Here is a 22,873-nt window from a genome sequence, read left to right on the forward strand (position 1 = left end):
CATTTATTAACTGCTTTGGTCAGCTTGTTTTTAAGTTCAGGCTACTAAGAAAGCTGTACCAGTGTCAGAGTAGGTTCACTGTGAGCCAAGCCTTAAGTGATGCCTGACACAGGTTGGACACTTGTCAGCTTCCCTCAATTTTTGATGGGAAATGTAGGCGTCCTGGTTTTACAGCTTGGCTCTCCATTACAGCTGCAAGACCAGGATGCCTACATTTCCCATCAAAACTTGAGGGAAGCTGACAAGTGTCCAACCTGTGTCAGGCATCACTTGTGGCTTGGCTCTAAATCTTTGGTGAATATGTGTTGTTCAGCTAACCAGTAACATATGCAGATGGGCCAGGCAAACTGGCACTATTACGTTACTGTTATCATTCTCGTGTTATAAAAAATGAAGAACTAAAAGGCTAGCACTGGCTCCTGACCTCCACAGACTTCGCTTACGAAGGCACGATAAAACAGTTTACCCCCTCGCCCCCCCCCCCCCCCCGGCTGCAATGTGAACCCTCTTAAAAGGCAAACCTCAAAAATCCTCGTGGAATGAACCAAAGTCTCCAAAAGCTCCCAAACCACTGCGTGCAACCACAATGGACAGAATAATAGAGGTGTAAACCATGACACAAAACATGCTTTCATTTTTATTCACAAAACAGCCTGAATTGCTAGAACATTACAAACAGCCTTTCAGTTTAGTGGTGGTGAGAAAGCAGGAGACGGACGAGGGCTTCGAACAGAAAGAGAAAGAAAAAAGACTCGTTGCAAATGTTTTTCAGCACAGGTCCTGCAATAGCTTGTTATCTGAATTCCAGTAACATTTTTCAAATGGTTTCTAAAAGAGAATCGTTGCAATTAGTTCCAGGGTTTGTTTTTAGTGTGTAGCTTTGTTTTTCTTGTTTCTAAACTTAATAGATATTTTTATTTTGCTTTAAAATCTTGCCTGTTTGGCAGTATGCTTCCACTTTTTAATACCAAACATCTTGCTGATTAAACCTTATCTTATGTGTATGGTTAGGGAAAGGGAAACTACTTTATTTTAAACATATTCTCATTTATAAACATGAAATTGAGGCATTCTAGAAACTATCCACGCTATTTTTCTTTAATGATGGAAATTAATCAAGTAAAAAAACGAATGAGTAAACAGCTGTGCTAATTACAGTAGTGCTTATTAGTAACTAGATTTTAAAAGGTTACTGTAAATTTACATTCTCTACACAAGAACTGCATCTTCCACATATAAACCACATCAACACCAAAACACAGGAAAATAAAATCGATTGATTGTCCATACTCTATTACGTCTCGGTACTTTATGGATTCCTTTTTTAAAAATTATTTGAAAAGCAGTTAATGTTTGTTTTACTAGTACTTGGAGATGTTAAAACAAATGCAAAAAAAAAATTATAAAAACAGGAATGAAATCTGCGAGAAAATATTTTTGGTTCTAAAGGAGACACAGGCGCATCCATTCATTTCCGCCAAAAAAATTCCTTGCCTGAGACAACACAAGCAAGCAGTGACGTGGCCCTGGGAGGCCAAGCTTTGGATTCTTGTTCCTACTGAAACCATCGGAAGGCCGCACCTGTAGGAAGCATCACTTTCTGTGGAGACAGAAGAGGACAGAAGAAGGACAAATGATGAGCAGGCCAGAGGAAACAGAAGAATCAGCCCTGAGCAGGGGACCGTCCAGAGCGACACGCAACAGCGATTTGCCAGCCTGGCACATTTGGAATTCCAAACGCAGCATATTCTCCCCTCCAAAACCAATCTTTCACTTCCCCTTTGTGCTGGAGATCTCTCTACTGCTCCTAACAGTCAGATCTTCTCTCCTAGCAACTTGCAGGGATTGGGTGACATCACTGGGCATTTGGGCTGTGGCCATAATCGCTCACCTCTCAGACCTTCTCCTGTCTCCTGTCCAGGTAAAGCCTGGAGGAGACTTGTTCTAATAGCCCAATGCTCAATAATGTGTCCATCCAGGGCTTTTTTGGGGGGAAAAGAGGTGGTGGAACTCAGTGGGTTGCCCTCGGAGAAAATGGTCATATGGCTGGTGGCCCTGCCCCCTGATCTCCAGACAGAGGGGAGTTGAGATTGCCCTCCGTGCCGCTCAGCAGCGCGGAGGGCAATCTCAACTCCCCTCTGTCTGGAGATCAGGGGGCGGGGCCACCAGCCATGTGACCATTTTCAAGAGGTTCCGGAACTCCGTTCCCCCGCGTTCCCCCTGAAAAAAAGCCCTGTGTCCATCGGCCATTTTGTCTCACAGGACCCATCAACTCCTTGCACAGACTCACAGACCCTTTGAGTAATGCTTTCTCTTGCAAGCGGTTTGAAATGTGCCCCTAAACTGCTCTTTCTACACTTTCGGAGGGAGGGAGGGCTGCAATTGGAAGTCTCTTCATATAAATCAAAATTTAAGTCCTAATGCAGTGACTGAGCTCAGGAACTTAAAACACAGCACTGGGCTTATGACTTTCTTTGCCTGGTAAGCTTGTGTCTTGAGGCCTGCCGCTTTAAATGGAGATACGTGGAGCTTATGCTTTGGACTGGAATCCCTCCATGGTTTGGCAAGACCATAGCAGAGAGGCTGCAGGATTAGACTGGAGAAGGTCCTTGGGAAATGGGCATTAAAGGTATGCAAGACACAAAGGTCCATTTCCCACGAAGTGTGCATTCCCAACCACATTGTCCGTATGGCTTTGACACAATGCAGGGTGCTGCTCTTGGGTCCCCTTAACAAGGATGGCATTTTGAGCAATCCAGCAGCATACCTGTGAAGATAGGGGGTGGCTCCAACCCTTCTCCCTCCAGCCTGAGAAGCCATCCTCCATCCTGAGCGGCTGTTCTTCCAAAGGAAGGGCCACTTTAAGTTGGAGGAAGGCTTCAAACTTAGCTGAGCTGAGAGTATGGAGAGGAACTTCTCACTAAGGAGACACATATATAAGATTAGAGGTTTACTGGGCTGGCATGCTTGCAGAGACACATATATACATACCCCTAGCTTTGGGAGAATGGGGGGCTTCTGGCAAGCTAAGCTCCTCCAGGAGTTGTGTAATAAAATGAGGGAAGGCGTTAAGAGTGGTGATTTAACAATACGGGAGGGGAAGTGGGAATGAGGGAGATGGGACGGAGTTAACCTGGTCTTCCACTCTTGACTACTTTAACCACACAACGCCAAAAAAACAAGTCAAAAGAGTTTCAAACTCCTGGAGTTTGGCTTCAGAAGAACAGGCTTTGCAAGGATGGACCGCTTTGCTCGTGTCAAATTACTCAAAGCATCTTTTTTAGAGGTCCACTTTCACTGGTTGCAATTTAAATTTTTAGTAGGGTGCATCTCATGACCAAAGCAGAGGGGGACTCCATCAAAGTCTAAGCAGGAACTTCTTCCAAGAGCAGTTGCCAAGCACCCTTCTGGAGTATCAGTTTTGGGATTTTAGCGGAGATTTGAACCTACCAATTTTTATTCTATTTTAAATGGGTTTTAAAGTGTAGCACTGGCTGATACATTGTCCCATTTGACTTCCCAACTTCCCAAAACCAAGCCGGCCTCCTGAGCATGGGTGCTCTTCCTTGGCTTGTTTCTATTCAATAATACTTCAGCAAGGGCTGATGAAACAGCCGACATCCCATAAAGCCATATCATGGTTTCAGCGTGCCAGGATTTTAAAGAGTTTGGTTCTACCGGTATGGCTTGTCAAAAGGGAAAGGAGTTTAGAGTTTCCATGAGCCCACAGCTCAGCCCAACCCTTCCCACAGTCATTCCAAAGGGCTTTGACAGTTATTTGTGTCTTCAGAACATTATAGAGAAGATTATAACATAGACTAGTAACTAGAGATGAGCACGAACTGAAATATGAACCAAAGTTCATCACGAACCAAGCTGGCCCATGGTTCACGAACCAGAGGTTTGTTGGAGTGCACGTCTGATGTCCTGTGACGAACTGCTATGATTTTTAGCCTGGTTCATTTGGTTTGTTTTTCAGTTCATCACTGCAGACAGCCCGGCACCGATTAATCAGTTTCCTAGGCAATAGGGGGGAGATGGGTTTTCTGCAGACCTTCTGCTGCCCCAGAAGAGACATTTTTACGAAACAACCAAACCGGGTTCATGGGGTTCGTGGTTTGTGAAACGTGACAAACCACGAACCGCAACGAAGGGCCATTTACCCGGTTCATGCCCATCTCTACTAGTCACTAATACTTGTTACTATTACTTGCTACACAGCCAAACTTTAAGCAAACTTCCAACAGAAATAACTTCTCGGGAGAACGTATCAGGTGCACCCTCAAAATCCCCGTTCTGCTTTATGGTGCATACTTTGCTTTTCTATCCCCCCCTTTTAAATAATTAGGATGGAAGAAAGTCTAAAAAATAAAAACAACCCCTTAAAGAGCAATCTTAAATATTTAGTATTTTAAAATTTACACATAATTGAAAATTTATTTATTTATTTATTTGATTTTCATACTGCCTCTCCCTCGAACGAGGCCCGAAGCAGTTTACCACCTTAAAAACAATAAATATTATATATTAAAACTAAAAACACTACAGTTAAGGGGTCCCGCAAAGACAATCAACAGTAAAAAAAAAACACCCGGTGGCAAAGATTTCAATAGTAATTTAGTCAATGAGGTATTGGGGGAGGGAAATAAAGGTATAAGAATTATCTGTTTCCCTCGGAAACATCAGTCAGTTTTAAGAAACTTCTACCTTGTGGGTTTTGAGGACCATGTTTCCAGTAAGAAGGGTGCTTTCCCCTGGTGGAAGGTGCCTCTGCCAGTGGAACAGATGCACAGGATTCAACCCATATGACATCCCAATTCCATGTGCAGCTATGTGATATCTATGAATTGTCACATGCAGCACAGTGGATAACATTTCAAAAATAAAATTAGGACAAAGACAGATGGACATTCTAAGTGGTGTAGACCGAACACACAAATATTCTCCTCTTTGAAAATAAATGCCTCAAAATGCAGATGTTGTGCGTTCAAATGACCTCCACCACATTTTAAAAGATGCTTGCTAAAGTGATAGGAAAACAACCATGGAAACGTTCATGTTATCATTGTGAGCATATTTCACAATCCCCTTTGGCTTGGGAAAGCCTGTAGCCTAATCCTGTGTAGGTTTACTTGGAAGCAAACTAAGCTAAAACCCACTTCTCTCAAGGACCTGATTGTCCAAAATCCACTTCTCTGTCACACATCTTAAATAGTAAAGAGTCCAGTAGCACTTTAAGACTAACCAACTTTATTGTAGCATAAGCTTTCGAGAACCACAGATCATCAGGTGCAGCTGTGCAGCTGTGACTGGCATCTTCAGAGGTGTAGCACTGGAAGTCTTTCAGTGCTACACCTCTGAAGATGCCAGCCACAGCTGCTGGCGAAATGTCAGGAACTACAATGTCAAGACCACGGCCAGACAGCCCGGAAAATCCACAACTACCAGAGCTGTGGTTCTCAAAAGCTTATGCTACAATAAAATTGTTTAGTCTGACGATGCATCTGACAAAGAGAGCTGTGGTTCTCAAAAGGTTATGCTACAATAAAGTTGGTTAGTCTTAAAGGTGCTACTGGACTCTTTACTATTTTGCAACTACAGACTAACATGGCTAACTCTTCTGGATCTATGACACACCTTAAAGAAGCCCCTAATAAGTGACATTCAAGTGATTATTTACTACGATAGTTCTGGTTGAAAACAGGCAGCTCTGCATCCCAACAGATCTAACTCAGAACTTTCCCCATAAACCTTTGCGGTGACGAGGAATTTATTTCTGGGGGAGAGCAGAAGAGGGCTTCCTGTTGCCCAAAGCCCTCAGGCAGGATTGCAATGTGGACATGCCTCTTGGATCATCACCTGAGACTCTACAAGCTCCTTCTGTCTCCCAGGGTTAGCCCATCCTGTGTCCGTGGTATTTTTTGCAACTGTATTAAAAAAGGATTGCAGTTCAATGTTTAAGCACTCGCCTTAGAGCGAAGGGGAGAGGAAGCAAAGCTGAGGTCACGCTAAAAAAAACTACCGAAAGCAATGTGGAAGAGGTACTCTTCTCCTTGTTCTCCTCATTCTCTCCCCCCCCCCCCCCGTTCCAGACACCATGCATCCTGCTTCCCCGCTCCTTCCCTGTCTGATGGAGATTACAATGTCTGACATCCACAGACTTGAACACAGGAGTGGCTGAGCCGTTTGACTGGCCGAGCAGTGCTGATTTCCTTGACAAAGATCCCTGGGCCTCCTGCTGCCTGTCCCTGTCCGCCCCCTCACTTCATCACCGGGCAAATGAACTAGGCCAGAGTGCTGCACAAACCACAATGTGACCAAATAAATAAAATCTGAGATCTGGCAACAGAAAGTGGGATCACCCACTGAGCACTTCCATTTATCTGTGGATCACAGATAAATGCAACATTTAACTTGGAGGGCTGCAAATACTTTTAATCTGTTTGCGTTGCTCTTAGCATGCTGGTTAACATCCGCTGTGTGTTTATGGAAACAGCCAGCCCCCCTCCAAGATGGCGCTAAAAGAGACAAAACGCATAAAAGGGAGGTCTAGCCACAGCTATTACCCCTCAAAGCGAAATGGAGCCTCCATGTACAGGGGCAATATACTTCAGTGGACCGGGTGCTGAATACCTCAATGCGCCGCTTGTGAGATCCCGGGGGCATCTGGCTGACTGGAAACAGAGTTCTGGGTTCGACGGACCTTGGGCTGATCCAACATGGCCATTCTTATGTTCTTGGGATCGGGAAGCAGGAGAAAGAGATTACAGGATGAAGAAATTCAGTGGCTGATTTATCACCCTCAGGCCTCAGCTCCTGGATACTCAGACCTCAGCAGCCGGGGCTCATGGCCTTCTTCCGGCATAGCAGGCCTCTGAAAGAGCATCACCTGCCCCTCCCAGCCGCCCTCCTCTAAAACCACTTAAATGTATCAAAAGGAACAGAACTGTTCAAAACCCCAACTCTGGTTCAGCCCCACCGATCTCAATGGGGTTACCCCAGGACATACTCTACAAAAGAGGGATTTGCTGCGATAGTGACTGGAAGAGAGGTGGCATAAGCGCTCCAGGCTGCTACACACAAGAAGACCCAGCAATGATAGCACCAGACGCAGTTGGTGAGGCATCACGATTTGTATTCGTCCTCCGCACTAAGCAGCGTCAATCCCCCCTGTGCACACTTGCACGACTGAACATCATGCAGCCTTGCACAGAACAGTGAGTATCATCCTCAGGCATCTTTTAAGTCACGTGCAGCCCTCTGAACTCTTCTCTATCGCTATCAATGTGCCTCCCACAGACTGCTTCTTCTGGAGATTTGGCCTGCCTGGGTGTCGTGCTTTGAGGAGTTCTGCTGATCTGTGGCCGCATCAAAAGCACCCTGTCTGCAATGACCCCCAAAGGGGATTCCAGACAGCCATGATAGATGGTGGCTGAAACAGGGGACAGTTCTGGTCCTGTGATTTGGTTCAGAAACAGCCTGTTAACTGGTCTCCGTTTTTGATTGACAGAGTTCTGCCAAAACACAACTGAATTCTGTGTGTAAGAAAACAAGAACCTTCTCCGCTCAATCATATCCAAGCCTAAAAACACTGTACAGCAGAGGTTTGCAAACAAAGTGCATAAGGCTTGGTTTTTAAAGTCCCATAGCAGCAGAAGTAGCAGCGTAATAATAATATATGTAATGATCAATTATAACAACATGGTCTCTTGCTACCCAATAATTGTCCACAAAGCCATGCAATATTGGGGTGAATGGAGGAGGACTGTAATTAGGTTTAGGAGGTTTGGGATGTTTTTCTGCCCAACAATCTAAAGACAAGATACCATTTTTCTGTTCAATTGGTCTGGCTGTCACAGGCCTTTTAAAAAAGAAGCATTTCAGATTCCACATGGCACAGAAAAAAAAGGTTCAGACAAAATTAAAGTCTGAAACTCTGACTTCTGTTTAAATGTGTTGACTTTTGAGAATCCTTTATACAAACACCTGCTTCTCGGCATTTGAATCTGACTCCTAAAAATGAGTTGTTTCATCTCACCGAGGGATACAGGGTGCTTTACACTCAAGGGTAGAGAATCGGATGAGGAGGAATGGGAAGGGAGAGTGAAGTCTCAATACAGGAATTAAGAAGAAGATTTGCAGGATAAAGTAAATACTTGCTCTTCTTGCATCTCTGGCTTATATAGCCGGCACATGCTACAACCGAGCCTAGTTGTCTCCCAATATTTTCTAGAATGTGCAATCCAGTCACTGCAATGCAAAAGAGGAGAAACTCTGGGAAGTGACCTTCTTGCCTCATCAGTAATGCAAACTCTGGAATGACCTCCCCAAGACTGTCAACCACACCAGCCGTTAACATAAAGCCTGCAAAACACAGAGGCAGCTGAAAGCCAGCTGCCCACTCCTGGCCACTGTCATCTTTTTGCTGCAAACGCTTGGGGGAAAGCCCTGCTCTAGCACTGTGGCCAAGATTTCCCCAGGGACTTCACCCCTTGTCATGGGCTGCAGCATTCTGAATCACGGACACTGGTCCAGGGAGAAACAGCCTAAGCCCACAAAATGGTGGCAGTTTTTGACACAGCATTCTCTAATAGGGAGAACACCGGCTAGCCTTCAACTCTACACAGCACAAGAAAAGCCACCAAATTCAGCATTTCTATCGCTCCCAGTTTCTAGCCCTGAAGGGTATGGAGATGGGCTTGGAAGGAGGGAGGTGAAGTCAGGGCAAGTCTCACCGCCATGTGATTTCCATGCCCTGCGCAGCGCTCTCCTCCCGGAGCAGAATAACTTATGCAAATAACCCCAATCAATGTGTACGTGCTAAATTTCCACAATTTATAATGGGGTCACAGAAATCAGCATTTTTTGTTCGCACAGAATACTGCTATTTCCTAACACATATCGGTAGGTCAGCAAGCTGAACAAAACTATTATTTTCACACTACCAGCCGATTCCTGTCTACAAGACTTAAGTTATTCCATGTGAATCTCGGTAAAAAACTGAAAAGAGGGATACTTTGGAAGAAGTATTGTCTGAAATGAGTGGCATGCATGAAATTCTAGATGTCTGAGAATACCATTATCACAATTATGACCAATTATTGATTTATTTAAAAGGCAGGCAGGCCCTGTTCCCCCTTGAGGAGTTTACAAGGAGAGAATGAGAAGATGACAGAGAGCAGGAAGAGAGAGAAAAGGTGTGCCCAAGGACGACAGCAAGCAAATTTAGTAAGATGTACTTGCATTTAATTACAATGGACATGACGATTAAGAGTTCAACCCACGGTGGAAAAGATGAGGTTTGAGGAAGAGTTCACTGGCACATTTGAGGGTGTGTTTATTTCAGTGATTTGAATGTCAGGCTTCCGAGGTTGTCAGCAGTATTAAATCTAATGCCAACACTTAAAAATAGCCAACAAACCAATTCAAACACAAGAACAAAACAAATCAGCAGCCATCAAAAATGGTGGAAGAGAAGCAAAACCATAATCCATTTCCCGAGGGAGAGCAGAAAGAAAGAAAAAAACTATTAAAACCCCACCATGAACAACGGAGGCCAAAAGAATCAGCACAGCACCAGGCTAAATTTTAAAAATGGCCTTACCTGGCACCTGATCAAGCATCAGGTGAGGGGCCATCCCAAACTGGAAGGAGGGAACAGAGAGTGGTAGGGTTGCCAGCCTCTAGATGCTGGCTGGAGATGTCCCAGAATTACAACTGATCACGCGACAGAGATCAGTTCCCTGGAGGGTGGACTCTATGGCATTATACCGTTCTGAGGCTCCTCCCTCCCCAAACCTCGCCGTCTCTGGGCTCCACCCCCCAAATCTCCAGAAGTTTCCCATCCTGGACCTGGCAACCCTATGCCCCACATACATGTCCTGGGCAGGACACAGAGGCCTACTGGACACAGGGGGGGTGGGCAGAGTTGTGATCAAGAAAGCTGGAGTCACAGAGGTCGTGAGGCAGGTATATGATGGGAAATAACAGCTGAGAGATGGTGGGAGAAGGACATGGAGAACCTCAAACAGAAAGCCAAGGAGCCTGCACAGGAAATGGGTTGGGAGAGGAAGCCAGTGAAGGTGTCGGTGAAGAGGGGCGTCACATGGCCTGACCAGCAAGGGAGATGATGACAATTAAAAGCAACTGAGATCTGGCTGGAGAAGGACCAAGGCACACCAGAGGATGTCCAGGAGGTTGCAGAAAGGCAGGGAACAGCCAGAGTACCGAGTGAAAGGCGCATATTATGTTTGTTTTGTATGAGAAGTGACAGACTCAACGTGGGGAGCAAAGGATCAAAGATAAGGCCAAGGCTGCACAGACTGTTGACAGGGGGTGAAACGGGATGATGTTGACAGGACAGGAGAGTGAGCGATCAAAGGACTGCTTGGGAGGAAAGGTAAGTAGGTGAGCCCTTGAGAAGTTGAAATGCTGGTGAGATATCCAAGTGGCCAGGGGAGGTAAGGGTCTGGACAGAGGGGAAGAGGTTTGGAGGAGGAGATTATGGCGGGGCGGGGTGGGGGAGTGTCATCTGCAGAAAGTCCTTCAGTTGCCTAAGGCTACCCAGGAGAGGCCCAAGAAGAGAATCTGGAGCAGCCCCACAAGGGGGCAGGGGCTGAGGAGCCATTTCCCTGGTAAAATGTTACAGAAGGGATCCGATAGGTACCAGCTGAAAAAATATCACAGAAACCATGGCTTTTTTTCAGCAGGAATGCGGTGGAACGGAATTCCAGAACTTCTTGAAAATGGTCACATGGCTGGTGGCCCCGCCCCCTGATCTCCCCTCTGTCTGGAGATCAGGGGGCGGGGCCACCAGCCATGTGACCATTTTCTCCGAGGGCGATTTAAACTTTAAAAAACTTCCCCCTTGTTCCAGCTGACCCAAAGTGACGTCATTGTGTGGTCCTGGGAGCATGTGTGCACTTTGCGCACATGCATGTGGTACCAGGGGTACTACCTCCCGCCAAGAGTTGCCCCCTGTGCTAGCAACCCACTGAGTTCCATCACCTCTTTTTCCAGAAAAAAAAGCCCTGACAGAAAGCCAAGACACCGAGCAGCTCAAGGGGAAAGAGATTTGACTGTATCAAAGTCATGGAGGACAAAGGCAGAGCGGAGGAGGCCTGTAGACTTGGCAGAGATTTTAGAGGAAACGGAGGGAAATGAAACCGCAGTCAATGGATGGTGGATTGCGGAGGGTCAAGGGTGGCGCTGGGACAGAAAAATCCAAGCACAGCACTCCTGGAACTGCACATTCCAGGTGTCTGCAGGCACAGGGGGGAATGAGACTGGCTGGTAATTCAGAGGGTGGAGATGAGTCCAGGGAAGATCTGGAGATGGAAAGAACACTGACAGTATTTGAACATAGTAGGGAAGGAGCCAGAGACACGTGGGCTGATGACGTGGTGGAAGGCAAAGGGGATAACAGCAGGGGAGATGCTGCCCGGCAGTTGGGCTCATTTAGCTCCTACGACATATATGGACGGGCGCAGGGAGCTGACCATTTCAGGAGGAAGGGATGAGCACCAGTTTTGACTAAAGCTCTGGAAAGTTCCAAGACTAGCCCTGTGCCAGCATAGATCCCATGCATGTGATTGCACAGAGATCATGAAGACCTCTGGTTGCAGAACAGAAGATAAGAGGAGCATTTTAAGCAAACAAAACTGAATGGGGTGGGGGGCGCTTAGCAAAATATCAAAGATTTTTTAAAAACTCCTTGGGCTGTTATTGGGTGTGCCACCAGAGCGGTGGAGTAATATTGCTCGTCCAGAGAGACAGCAAAAGAGGAGAACATGGATGTATTTTGGGTTCCTCAAAGGTGTTGAGCAGCCTGAGCATTAAGGACCAGAGGGGGAAAGCCAAGCCAGGTTCCACGTGCCGAACTGTCCACTGAGGCAGAAGTAGAAGTTGTGAGTTGTGGTCGCAGAAGAGTTGACGGCTGAAACGTCAGGGTCCGATTGGGAAGAAGTGACAGAGGAGGCAAAGACAGGTCAATGCTTTTGAGAAGCCACAACCACGAGCAGACAGCAAGTGGCACACGAACACTCATAAAGTATCAGACCTTTGGTCCATCCAGGTCTGTGTTGTCTACTCAGAATGACAACGGCTTCCCAGGGCCTCAGGCAGAGGTCTTTCACAGCACCTCCTACACAATCCTTTAAGCTGGAGATGATACACCTGGAACCTTCGGCATGCGAAGCCGAGGTTCTTTCCCTGAGCCACAGCCCTCCCCAAGTCGTGGAAGAAGTGAAACACACGGCTGAAGAGAAGGTGGGGAAAGAGGTTATGGATGGAGAGAAGGAATTCCATAGAGAACAGGGCCATTTCCACACACGTTAAATAATCCACTTTCAATACGCTTTAGTGCACATTTGTAACTGATTTTCCATGTGTGGAACAAAAAATCCACTTCTAAAGGATAACTAAAGTGCATTGAAAGTGCATTATTCAATGTGTGTGAAAACGGCCCCTGTCTGGTTTAGGATTAAGTGGGGGGGGGGCAGTGATGAGGGAGAGGACTCGATCCAAAGACACAGGCCAGAAGCAATCAGTGGTTATGAAGAGAATGGCCAAGACACCTGATAATCAGCAAGATTATCAACATGAATTTAAAGGAGAAAGAAGTTATGGAGAAAGGGGGAAGGCAGCTAGGGCAACCCTTTGAGAGAAGAGACATCTGCCAAGCCTTTGTCAACGTGAACTACAGCTGTGTACGAATTTTGCATTTGCCCAATTCTGCATAGCATGTGCAAAGCAACCATGTATCTTTTCACGGCTCTTTGCCCAAGCCCACTCTGAAAATTCACAGTTCTACAGATAAAAATACTCATGTCTGGAATTATGTCGATTTGCCTGGCTTATTGGTTGACCTTTGTTGGCTGACATTTTCTCTATTTTCAGATGAAGAAATGTGTGAGTCTGATAGCATCTTTGCAAAATCTCTCATAGGGTCTCCACTGCCAGCTGTAAGGGTATTTTTGTTCTACCTTCCTTCCAAAACTTATTCCATTTACAATTTCTTTTAACTTTGGCTATTTTTAAAAAGCAAAACAATGTCTAAAAATATGAGCAGATTTGGGGGGGGGGGGCTTTGCAACATGTAGTATTCATGCCTGTTGTGACATTAGCATTGCCAGCGTTTCTGGAAAAGGGAGCTTTGTGCAAAGACGGAGCTTGTGGCTTTGGGCTCAGAGCATACAACCGGCCCTGCTCAGCCTCCTGTCTCTGAAAACAGAACCACGTTCCTTCTGGAGTCCCTGCAAGAGTTCAGATATTCGAGGTGTGTATGTCAGGGGTGTACGTGTGTGTGAAAGAGCCGTTTCCAGTGGAAGGGATTCCCAAAAACGAGGGGCTGTGGCCACCAGGGCTTTTTTTCAGCGGGAGCACGGTGGAACGGAGTTCCGGAACCTCTTGAAAATGGTCACATGGCTGGTGGCCCCACCCCCTGATCTCCAGACAGAGGGGAGTTGAGATTGCCCTCGCAGAGGGCAATCTCAACTCCCCTCTGTCTGGAGATCAGGGGGCGGAGCCACCAGCCATGTGACCATTTTCTTCGAGGGCAACCCACTGAGCTCCACCACCTCTTTCCCCAGAAAAAAAAGCTCTGGTGGCCACCTTTCTCTTCCCTGCATATGAGGCAAGGAAGAAGTGGCCATGACCAAGCAAGCCGTCCCCGTTGTTCTCTCTTGACGTAGTGGCTCATTTGGTCAAAAAAGAGCTTCTAGCAAAACAGTATTGGCATCGTTGTGATCTTGTTCTATTTTAATTGCCTTGGAGAACAGGGAGCTTTCGCAAGGGCTCATGCCCCATGGTTTTATCAGCCAAAAAATCCTTTAGATTCCTTGAGAAACAGGTGGCCGCAGTGGACAAAAGACCTCTCCCATCCCCGCCTCACAGGAAGACACTTTCCTCTCCGGCAGGGCTGGGTCTCGTCATGCTGAACCATGTGCTGGGGGGCCTCCTGGGCACGACTGCTGCAATGCGCTCTGAGTGGGAGTGCAAAATGTAAGTGAGAAATGCAGCTGCCACCTTCTTTTTACAGCAGGGTGCTGGATTATATTCAGCCCATAGTACAGCAGTCGCATGAGCTACAAGCTTGCTTCTAGTTTCAAATTAAAGGGTTTGCCTTGAGACCTTTCCGCAGTCCGGGATCTCCCTAGGAAAAGGCCCGCTTCTCTGACAGAGAGATCCCACTGACGGCTACTAAGGAGGATTCTTTCCATCTCTGGACTAATCCAGTATTGTGAAGGAACTGGAGACTTTCTGTGGCTACAGCTACCATGTGAGACCACATGTCTACAGAGGGGGGAGGAGCAGGCTCTTTGGCAAGAGTGGTGGTAAAACCTCCTTTTCTAAATCAAGGTTTTAATCTTTGAAGTAGCTGTGGAGGTTTGCAGGGTGCAGGTTTCGCCTGAGGTGTGTACTTCTTACTATTGTTTTTACCTGCAAGATTATTTAAGTCACAATCGCCGTTTTTATTCCTGAAGGTACTCTTAGCTTAATAAACAAACAATTACGCACAAGTTGCACCGACAGCACTCCACGGGGGCCAGCATTTGTCTCTGCATCCTTTGCTGTAGATGTTGTGCACGCACACGCTCCGCAGGTAAGGGAAGGAGCAAGTGACCAGGCCAGGGGATCAACTCCAGGTCAGTTGCTAGGCAACACTGCAGAGGAGGATTACTGGAGCAGGAAGCAGCCACACCTGCAAAGAGGGCTGGAGGGGGGAGGCTGCTGGGAGCCTTCCTCTTCCCAGATGCCTTTGTCTCTCCTGGCCTTTTGTCTTAAGCCCTTTTTGTCACATTGCCAGAAAAGCCGGGCTCTTTTGCACCTCTGAAGCCTCAACGGCACGTACCGCACCCCACACTAAAGAGATGCAAAAAAAAAAATATATTCAGTCTGTCCCTAGCCCAGATGAACAGCTCTGCTGGCGCCTGTGCCCCCTCAGGCCCATCGTCCGTGGTTGGCACTCTTGCACCTCAACCCTACAAGCAGTGGCACTCCCCCCCCCCCCCCAAAAAAACCCTGAGACAACGGGAACGTCAAAAGCAATCTTGAGTTTGGAACGGAAGGGTTGCAGACTTCCAAAGACCTTTCCAAAAAAAACTCCTGACCGAGCAGAGCAAAAAGAGTGCTCCACTCGTCCCCCAGGTGCCCCCAGGCAGACACGGGCACAACATTTAGGCAGGAAGCGCAGTCCACCAGTGTTCTCTCTGCCTGGCCCCTTTGACACATAGCTGTAGGCCCCTGGCGTTTGCCGCCCTCCTGGAAGTTAGAGGGCTCTCCTAGCTCACACTGACGAAAGCAGAGTGGAAGGTCTGGGATGGAGTCCTTTCATCTAGCTCCTTTGCATCCTGGACCTTGGCAGCGGAAGAGGCGCTGCATGGATGTAGCACCCGGGAACGATTTATTTTAAATCGAGAGTTTTTAAAAACTCCATTTAAATCAAATTTTCTTTTTGCATATTTCATACTAAATGATGGCAACAATCACTTAAATATAACGCTTTGCCACAACGTAACGGTCTTCTTGTGACCTGGGAACATAACACAAAGCCCTGCATCATGCAGCCCGTTTCAACACAAAAAATGAAGCAACTGGCATCTTTTTGGTTCTCTGTACGCAAGCAAGGAGACAAAGGATGGGGTGTGTGTGTGTAACTAAATACCAGTTTTCCAGACACAGGAGGCAGAAGAGTGCATTGTTTTGAAGACTTTTCCCCTCACCAACAACTCATCAGGCACAGGGTAAGGAGCAGAGATGGGCATGGTGCAGGAAAATGGCACGGACTATTGGTCCATGGTGCATCGATTGTCACGGACCACGATCCACGAACTTTCCACGGACCAACCCAGTTCACGGACCAGTTTGTCTGTCCATGGTCTGTCACTCCCAGCAGCCCTGGCTCCACCCCCTTCACCCCCAGAGAGCCCAAACTTTCAGAGAATCTTCAGCAGCCTCTCCTCCAGCCACCTTCCAGGTTTCGTCAAGATTGCATTTTGGATGTCCGAGTTACAGGCCCCTAAAGCGGCTGCCCCCAGGAAACTTCCAGTAAATTCTAGGAGTCGCAAATGCCAACTGATTTGCACTGGCTAGCAGCACCCAAAAGTTGTAATGAAAACGTGGGATGGAGTAGGAGAATCTTCCTCTGAGAACAGAAGGTCAGTTCCCAATGTGGAATGATGCTTCCTGGAAGCAGAAAACCTGCTCTGCGGCTGGGATGGGGAGGAAGAGAAGTACTCTTAGAGGGGACAGTCAAGGAGATGTTTGGCGGGGGGCAGCAGAAGGAAGACTCTTTGAAAGGACGTGAGAACAGAGACCATCTAGGAGAGGAGGTTGAATTTGGGGGAGGGAGTGGATTTCTTTGGGCAGACAGGAATAGCCCTGGACAGGACAGGGGCGATCCTGGGAAGGAGGAGAGTCTCCTGGGGGAATAGAAGTCTCCCCATCGGGCTGCCCCGAGGGGAGGCCGGAAGTGACGACTCTGGGAGGGAGAACTATCATCTCGAGGAGGCAGACCTGGGCGTGGGGAGACTAAAAGACAGGAGGACTCTTGGGGGGGGCAGACATCTTGAGGGGACACACGTGGAAAGGAGGATGAAAGTGAGGATTTGGTGGGGGACAGACCACAATTGGCAGGAGGCAGATGTGGACAGCCAGGCATTGGAAGGTCTCCATTGTCACCTAAGTGACGGGTGGCCATGTAGTGTCCAAACCCGGCCGGAGTTTGACTTAGCAGTCCGAAGATCCCATCTGTCCAACACAGTGGAAAGGAACAGACAGACAGATGCCTTCCCCAAGTTTGGGGGAAGGCCACTGTGAGTCCCGCTTGGGGGGGCATTCCCCCCCCTGGGGAGCGGCAGAAGGGACAGAAACCAGAGAGAAAGTTGTCCCCAAAATGTTGTGCCACCAGACCCACAGACTGGAAGCAAGGGGATCCTTCCACACCCCTGGGGAAACAGAGTAAGAAGTACCTGCTGCCGCACTTTCAGGGATGTACCTGTTGGGTCCCCAGAACCAACCGCAACAAGGTGGGCAACCTGGAAGCCTTCCCCTGGCGGACCCAAGGGGGGTCCGCCCCCAGAGCTGAAATTGCTCTGGCTGTCCAGCAACTGCTGTAGCAGACCGCTGGAACCCATCTCCGCAACAGCTGCCTGCGACAGATTGCAACGGTCCCCTTCCCCACCTTGGGGTAAGGCGACTCCTCCGGGGGGCTTCACCTCCCAAACTGACTGGAAACCCCAAGATAGTTGTCCCCTCTGTCTGGCATTGGCAAAGAGACTGTCAAGGGGTCAGAGCAGCGTTCTGGACAAGCGACTGCCTCAGAAACCTGTCCACTTGGCTTTCAGTGGGATGTGGTCATGGACGACGGGCACTGCTGTAGCAGGGGAAGGGAGGACCCAGGGAGAAGGGACCTGGAATTGCCACCACTTTCCAAAGAACCCACCTCAACAAGACGATTGCTTCGACACAAAAGAAGGAAGCAAAAACTGCATGTTGAAGTGACAACCGATGAAATCTGTTGTCTGAAGGAGTGCAGCCTGACACCGTACGTGTTTACTGAGAAGGAAGTTGCACTGCACAAGACAGGATGTGTTTCTTAGCAAGCGTGTTCAGGATTGCAAGTGGCATCTTATCACCATCTATGGTACAAGTTCAAGGCTTCATTCCAGAACTGACTACATAGGACACCGCACTCAGGGCACGGTATGTTTGGTCCACGTTTCCTTTTGCCAATTAGAGACATAACAGTGCTAGGGGAGCATTATGGCTTGAGCCCTGACTCCAGCCATAAGATCCCAGGAAACTGGGGTACAGAGCCATGAGGGAGTCCTAGCAGGGGTGGGGTAAAGAGCTGTTCCCCACCGCATGAACCCCCATGCAGGAGAGATGAACAAAGCAGGGCCGTTTCCAGATGGCTTACCTGAAGCCGCTCCAGGCCGCAATGTTGTGGATCGTGCCGGGGAAAACGCGAAATATCATGTTTTCTCAAAACGTGATATTTCGCATTTTCCCCGGCACGATCCACAACATTGCAGCCTGGAGCGACTTCAGGTAAGCCATCTGGAAATGGCCCAGGACAAAAACAAATACATAAATTAAATAGAAGAAGGCGACAAAGAAGTCAGGAGCCCACAGAGCCTTTGGTTCCCCCAGAGCCTAATTGCTCAGGGAAAGCGCTTAAAACTCCTATTGGAAGGGGAGGGCAGGCGCCTCCCCCCAGAGAACATCATGGAGACGAGGAGCTGTCCCCTCCTGCCGAGGAGCAGTGAACTCTGTCAGATCCCAGCTCGCCAACAATAACAACATTCGATTTATATACTGCCCTTCAAGATGACTGAACACCCACTCAGAGCGAATGAGGGACAAGTGCTAAAAATAAGAAGCTTCCCCCCCGCCCCCCGTCCCGTGCACCAAAAGCCACCTCAGCAATGTGATGGGAAAGGGAATGGATGAATGCCTTCCACACCGATGTCTGTCCCTGACAGTCCCTGTGGCAGAGCCAACCTCTGGGGCCAAGCTTAGCATGTCTCTCCACTGGGGAAGGACACTTGTTAAAAATAAGGTTTCCCTCCTTACACCAGCCAAAACCGACCTCGGCAACGTGACGCCTGCAATGGAAAAGGGAAAGGATGGGGGCCTTCCCCACGTTCAGAGCAGGCGACTCAATGGCCACCCGATGGGAGATACGGAGTAGGGGAGGACGCCTCCCCGCCTGTTGAGAAAAGGCGGCCATTGTCAGACCCACCTCTTGGACAGTGTGGCTGCGATGGCCCGGAAAGGAAAGGATGGATGCCTTCCCTGCCACGAAAAGGCCCCATAGAGGAGGGAGACTGTTCCCACTCAGGAAACGAGATGGTGATGGATCTCCTCCTCCGGTTTGGAAGCGGTACCCGTTGACAGAACCCACCTGGATGACGGGGTGTCTGCAGAAGCAGCGGCACAAGACCCAGAAAAAGAAACGGTCTCACCCACAGGGTGGACACCAAAGATGCCTTTTCCCAGCAGACTCATGGACAAGGACATCAAAATGACCCTCAGATCATGGGCTCCTGCTCTTCTCTGCTGCTAGAGACCGGAGAACACGGCATTCGTCCTCAAGGAAGCGGGGGTGGCCCAGAGCCTGACTGTAGGCGACTGTGCCTGGCAGTGGCACAGATGCTGGGGTCGCTCAGAGCAAACCACCCCAAGGTCAAGGGAGGGGTAGCCCAGCAGGGGGAGGTTGATCATGAAGAAGGCCAACTGATCCACCAGGTCCAGGCACAAGCAGCGCAGACAAGAGGATGCCTCCCAGGTGGGAGAACACCCGCTCCCTCTGGACACTGGTGGGGGGGGGGGGGGAGAGGACATTCATGGCCACGGACGACAGGTCGGGCCAGATGGCAGCTTTACATGTCCAATACTCCAGGGGATTGGAATCAGGGGACTCGGGGGGTCGACAAGGTACTCTCACACCATCACTTCCGCTGAGTCCTCCGCGAGGGCAACCCTTTCCCTCCTGATGCTGGCAACCTCCCAGTTCAGCAGAGGACCAGTAGTGGGGGTGGTCCTTGTTGGGTGGGCTCTCAGAGGCTGGGCCACTGGTCTCACCAACCATCGCTGCTACCTCCTCCTCCTCCTCCAGCTCCTCCAGCAACAACCCCTGTTCTGTGCCCTCTTCCCTCTGGCCACATCTGTTGTCCTGAAACCTGTGGACCTCTCTGTGGAGCTCCTTCTACCAGCACTGGAGCTCACATTGGTGCATGAAGATGGTGCCCTCTACGCAGGGGTTGCACATGCAGGCCATTCTGTATGCCCGCAGCTTGCAGATGGGATGCAAGTGGGCGGCCATGCCTGCCTGCAACCTCTTCACCAACTCCCTGACACTGGGGAGAAGACCTTCCTCCCCATTCCAGCTCTTTGGCCAGCACCCGGTCCAGCCCATGGATCAAGGGAATGGCTTGCCCCAGGCTGGACTTGTAGGAGCAGAGGAGATTGTGGTGTCCTGAAATGGCTTCAAGACACAGGCCATTTGGGAGAGGGCTAGCCAGTCCATGGAGCTGATGCTGAGCACCCTTCCCACCTGAGGAATGGGTGTGGAGGTCATGATGTCCTCCAACACGTGTCTTTGCTCCGCCAGCTGCACTATCATGCCCACCCCTTCCAACGGGTGGACATGTCCTGGAACAGCTCGTGCTCTTGGGATCTCCCCGCTCCCTCCTGTGCAGCTGGTGGGAAGACTTAATGCTGCAGGAAAAGTGGGCTCTGAGACGACAAAAGCTGCCCAACAACTCAGTCCCATCCTGGCTTGATGACCCACTGCCCCCAAAGCAAAAAAGAATGGGAATGTTTTTTTTAAATCAGAACAGCCCTTGGCAGAGGAAGCTTGCCTTACACCCCGAGAGACTGAGTGCAGCTTAGTGACTGAAATGGAGCACAGCCCTACACTAGCCCACCGCCCCAAAAGCAAAGAAGAATGGAAAGGAAAATAATTTAAACAGAAGATTGGGCCCCCTCAGCTGAGGAAACCCTAGAACTAAGCTTGCTCCCCGGCCTTGCTGCAGCACAAGCCCCAAGCCTCCCTCCCTCTCATGCCGCACAATCCCAAAAGAGCTCCCGCAGCAAGCAGTTCATCACTCAGTAACTGCGAGCTGGAAGTGAAAGCACAGCTCCACAGCTCTGTCTTATATAGTAAACGCTCACATAGAGAATAATGGGAGCTCTCGGGTTGGCAGCCAGAGCTGTCTATTAAGGTTTTCAAGGCTAAGATTGGTGTGTTTCAAGGGTGGTTCTGATGTTGCCTAACGAATTGATTGCTCGGCGCAGAGATGTCTGGTTTCATGGACCGGCAGGCTGGCCAAATTTCGTTGCATTCATGAAAAACGGCATGTCCCATGATCCGCCGGCTTGCAAACACTGAACCAGAGCGCACCGTGCAAAATTTTGGTCCGTTTTCCAGACCATGCCCATCTCTAGTAAGGAGAGATATGCCATCTGAGGTGGGCCCGGATCACCTGAAGGAGTCTTTGCTGCATTCCAAAGCATTTGCTTCTACGACAGCAAAGGCGTTTGAACAACTTGCCCAGCATGCTGAATACTGCTCCGTCTTCACCTGCAAACGCCAGGAAAGGGGCTCCTACCGGGGGTGGCAAGGGGTGCAGAATGGAACCTTCTCTTTTCTCTCACCAGGCTGCAGCTTCTAATTTTATTCCCAGCCCTCCAGGGAAGCAGCCAGCCAAAATGCAAGACCCCATTTCACCCCATATTATGGTGGCAGTGACCAAAAGGAAAACAGCTGTGGTTTCCTCTGTGGGGCTGCCCCATTTTGTCCAAACTAGGGTTCCTGCACATTGCAGAGGGCATAGGAAGGGACCAAGCCGGGAGACGCAATGGCAAGAGACAAGGCCACTTGCCCTATCTTCTCTATCATGCCACTTTTTGAGGCCTGGGAACCCTGCAAGACTAAAGAAATGGCACTCCCCACTCCCCTGCAATGAACTCCCTCCTCAACAGGTACACCTACAACTGGTGAGACTGGGGTGGGGGGATGTTCTTTTTTTCATTTTGGAAATGAGAAAACAAGTTGCAATTATGCGTGAATTAACATCTATTCATGTAAATTAGCCTCATCTTGAGTGCCTTCCTTCCAGTGGTCACTGATGGTGGCCATTAGATCCAACAAGATGTAGGCTTATGTGTTCCTCCTCCTTCACTGAGCTAACTGGCTGGGCAGATGTGGCTTCTGGCTGTGGCTCCAGTCCCTTGCCTTGACAAATACCTCCCACTCCTGTATTGTCGAAGGCTTTCACGGCCGGAGAACGATGGTTGTTGTGGATTTTCCGGGCTGTATAGCCGTGGAAAGAAGAGACTTTATGAATGAATAGAGCATGGCTTCCAGCCCTGCAAAACACCAGGCTAACGAAATACTCCACATTCCACAATAGCCCGGCAGAGAAGATTAGCATATCAAGCACCAATCCATATGCAAAAGAACCTCCTCAGGATACAGTGACGCCTCCCTCCATTAGCATTCCACACTCTGGAAAACTCCTACAGGATGACTTAGCCCAAACCCACGTTCCTGAGTAGATATAAATTACCTGCCAACATCTTCTCCACACTGTGACACTGAGAGATCTCTGTCTTTTGGTGCTACACCTCTGAAGATGCCAGCCACAGCTGCTGGTGAAACGTCAGGAACTACAACGCCAAGACCACGGCTATACAGCCCGGAAAATCCACAACAACCTCCCACTCCCTTGCAAATCAGTTTTATGCAGCACAATCAACCTAACCAGCACGCAGCAAGGCTCCAGGCCTTCCCCTGGAAAGCCTTTGGGTTTCACCCTCCATGGAAGGCCTCTGACAGCAGAGAGGGCCATTGGCTGCTCCTGGGCATGTGCTTGCACACTGTGTGCATATATCTCAGTGTTTGTACTTTCTCAGGTGATGCTGTTGTGGGACTCCTGCTGTTGGGAGTGGCTGGGGCTTTCTATGCATGGCTAATGTTGACGGCCTCCTGACAAATGCTGGGGCTACCGAGGCTGCAAGCGTCTCTCGTTTCTACAGCTCTTGCTGTGCATTTTCTTTTGCTGCAGAGAATACATATTGATTGCAGCAGCAACCACTAGGACAGCTGGCCTGGAAGATGACCTAAGCTGCTTGCTTATTACTCATCCCATCTGAGGGCTTAAAATGAGGCTGGAAAATACAGAGAGATCTTGGCAATGGGAGAAGAGCCCACCATTAAGTCAGAGAACCTCCTTCCCATGTTCTACCTTGCAAAGTGGAAACAAAAATAACTGCAAGCTGAATGTGCATTTCTCCATTCAGCAAGAGCCACATGTATCTGCAGAGGAACAAGCCAGTCTAAGTACTCTAGTCTAAGCTCATTGAC

General features: G+C 48.9%; 1 protein-coding gene across 6 annotated transcripts in view; it reads right to left on the reverse strand.

Annotated features, from left to right (window-relative positions):
* Nucleotides 1–617: 617 nt before the first annotated feature.
* Nucleotides 618–22,873, reverse strand: part of CXXC5 (CXXC finger protein 5) — a 102,116-nt gene continuing 79,860 nt past the window's right edge. For 5 of the 6 annotated variants that reach the window (XM_054985279.1, XM_054985282.1, XM_054985280.1 and 2 more), the window contains 2 exons: nt 6,634–6,736; nt 618–1,600 (listed from right to left, as the gene is read on the reverse strand). In XM_054985279.1, coding sequence (XP_054841254.1) covers nt 6,635–6,736 — 102 coding nt within the window. In that variant the 3' untranslated portion in view covers nt 618–1,600; nt 6,634. The remainder of the gene's footprint in view (nt 1,601–6,633; nt 6,737–22,873) is intronic. The other variant, XM_054985283.1, reaches the window with a different exon arrangement.

The sequence above is a fragment of the Eublepharis macularius genome, chromosome 7, assembly GCF_028583425.1.
Source record: "Eublepharis macularius isolate TG4126 chromosome 7, MPM_Emac_v1.0, whole genome shotgun sequence".
NCBI lineage: Eukaryota > Metazoa > Chordata > Lepidosauria > Squamata > Eublepharidae > Eublepharis > Eublepharis macularius.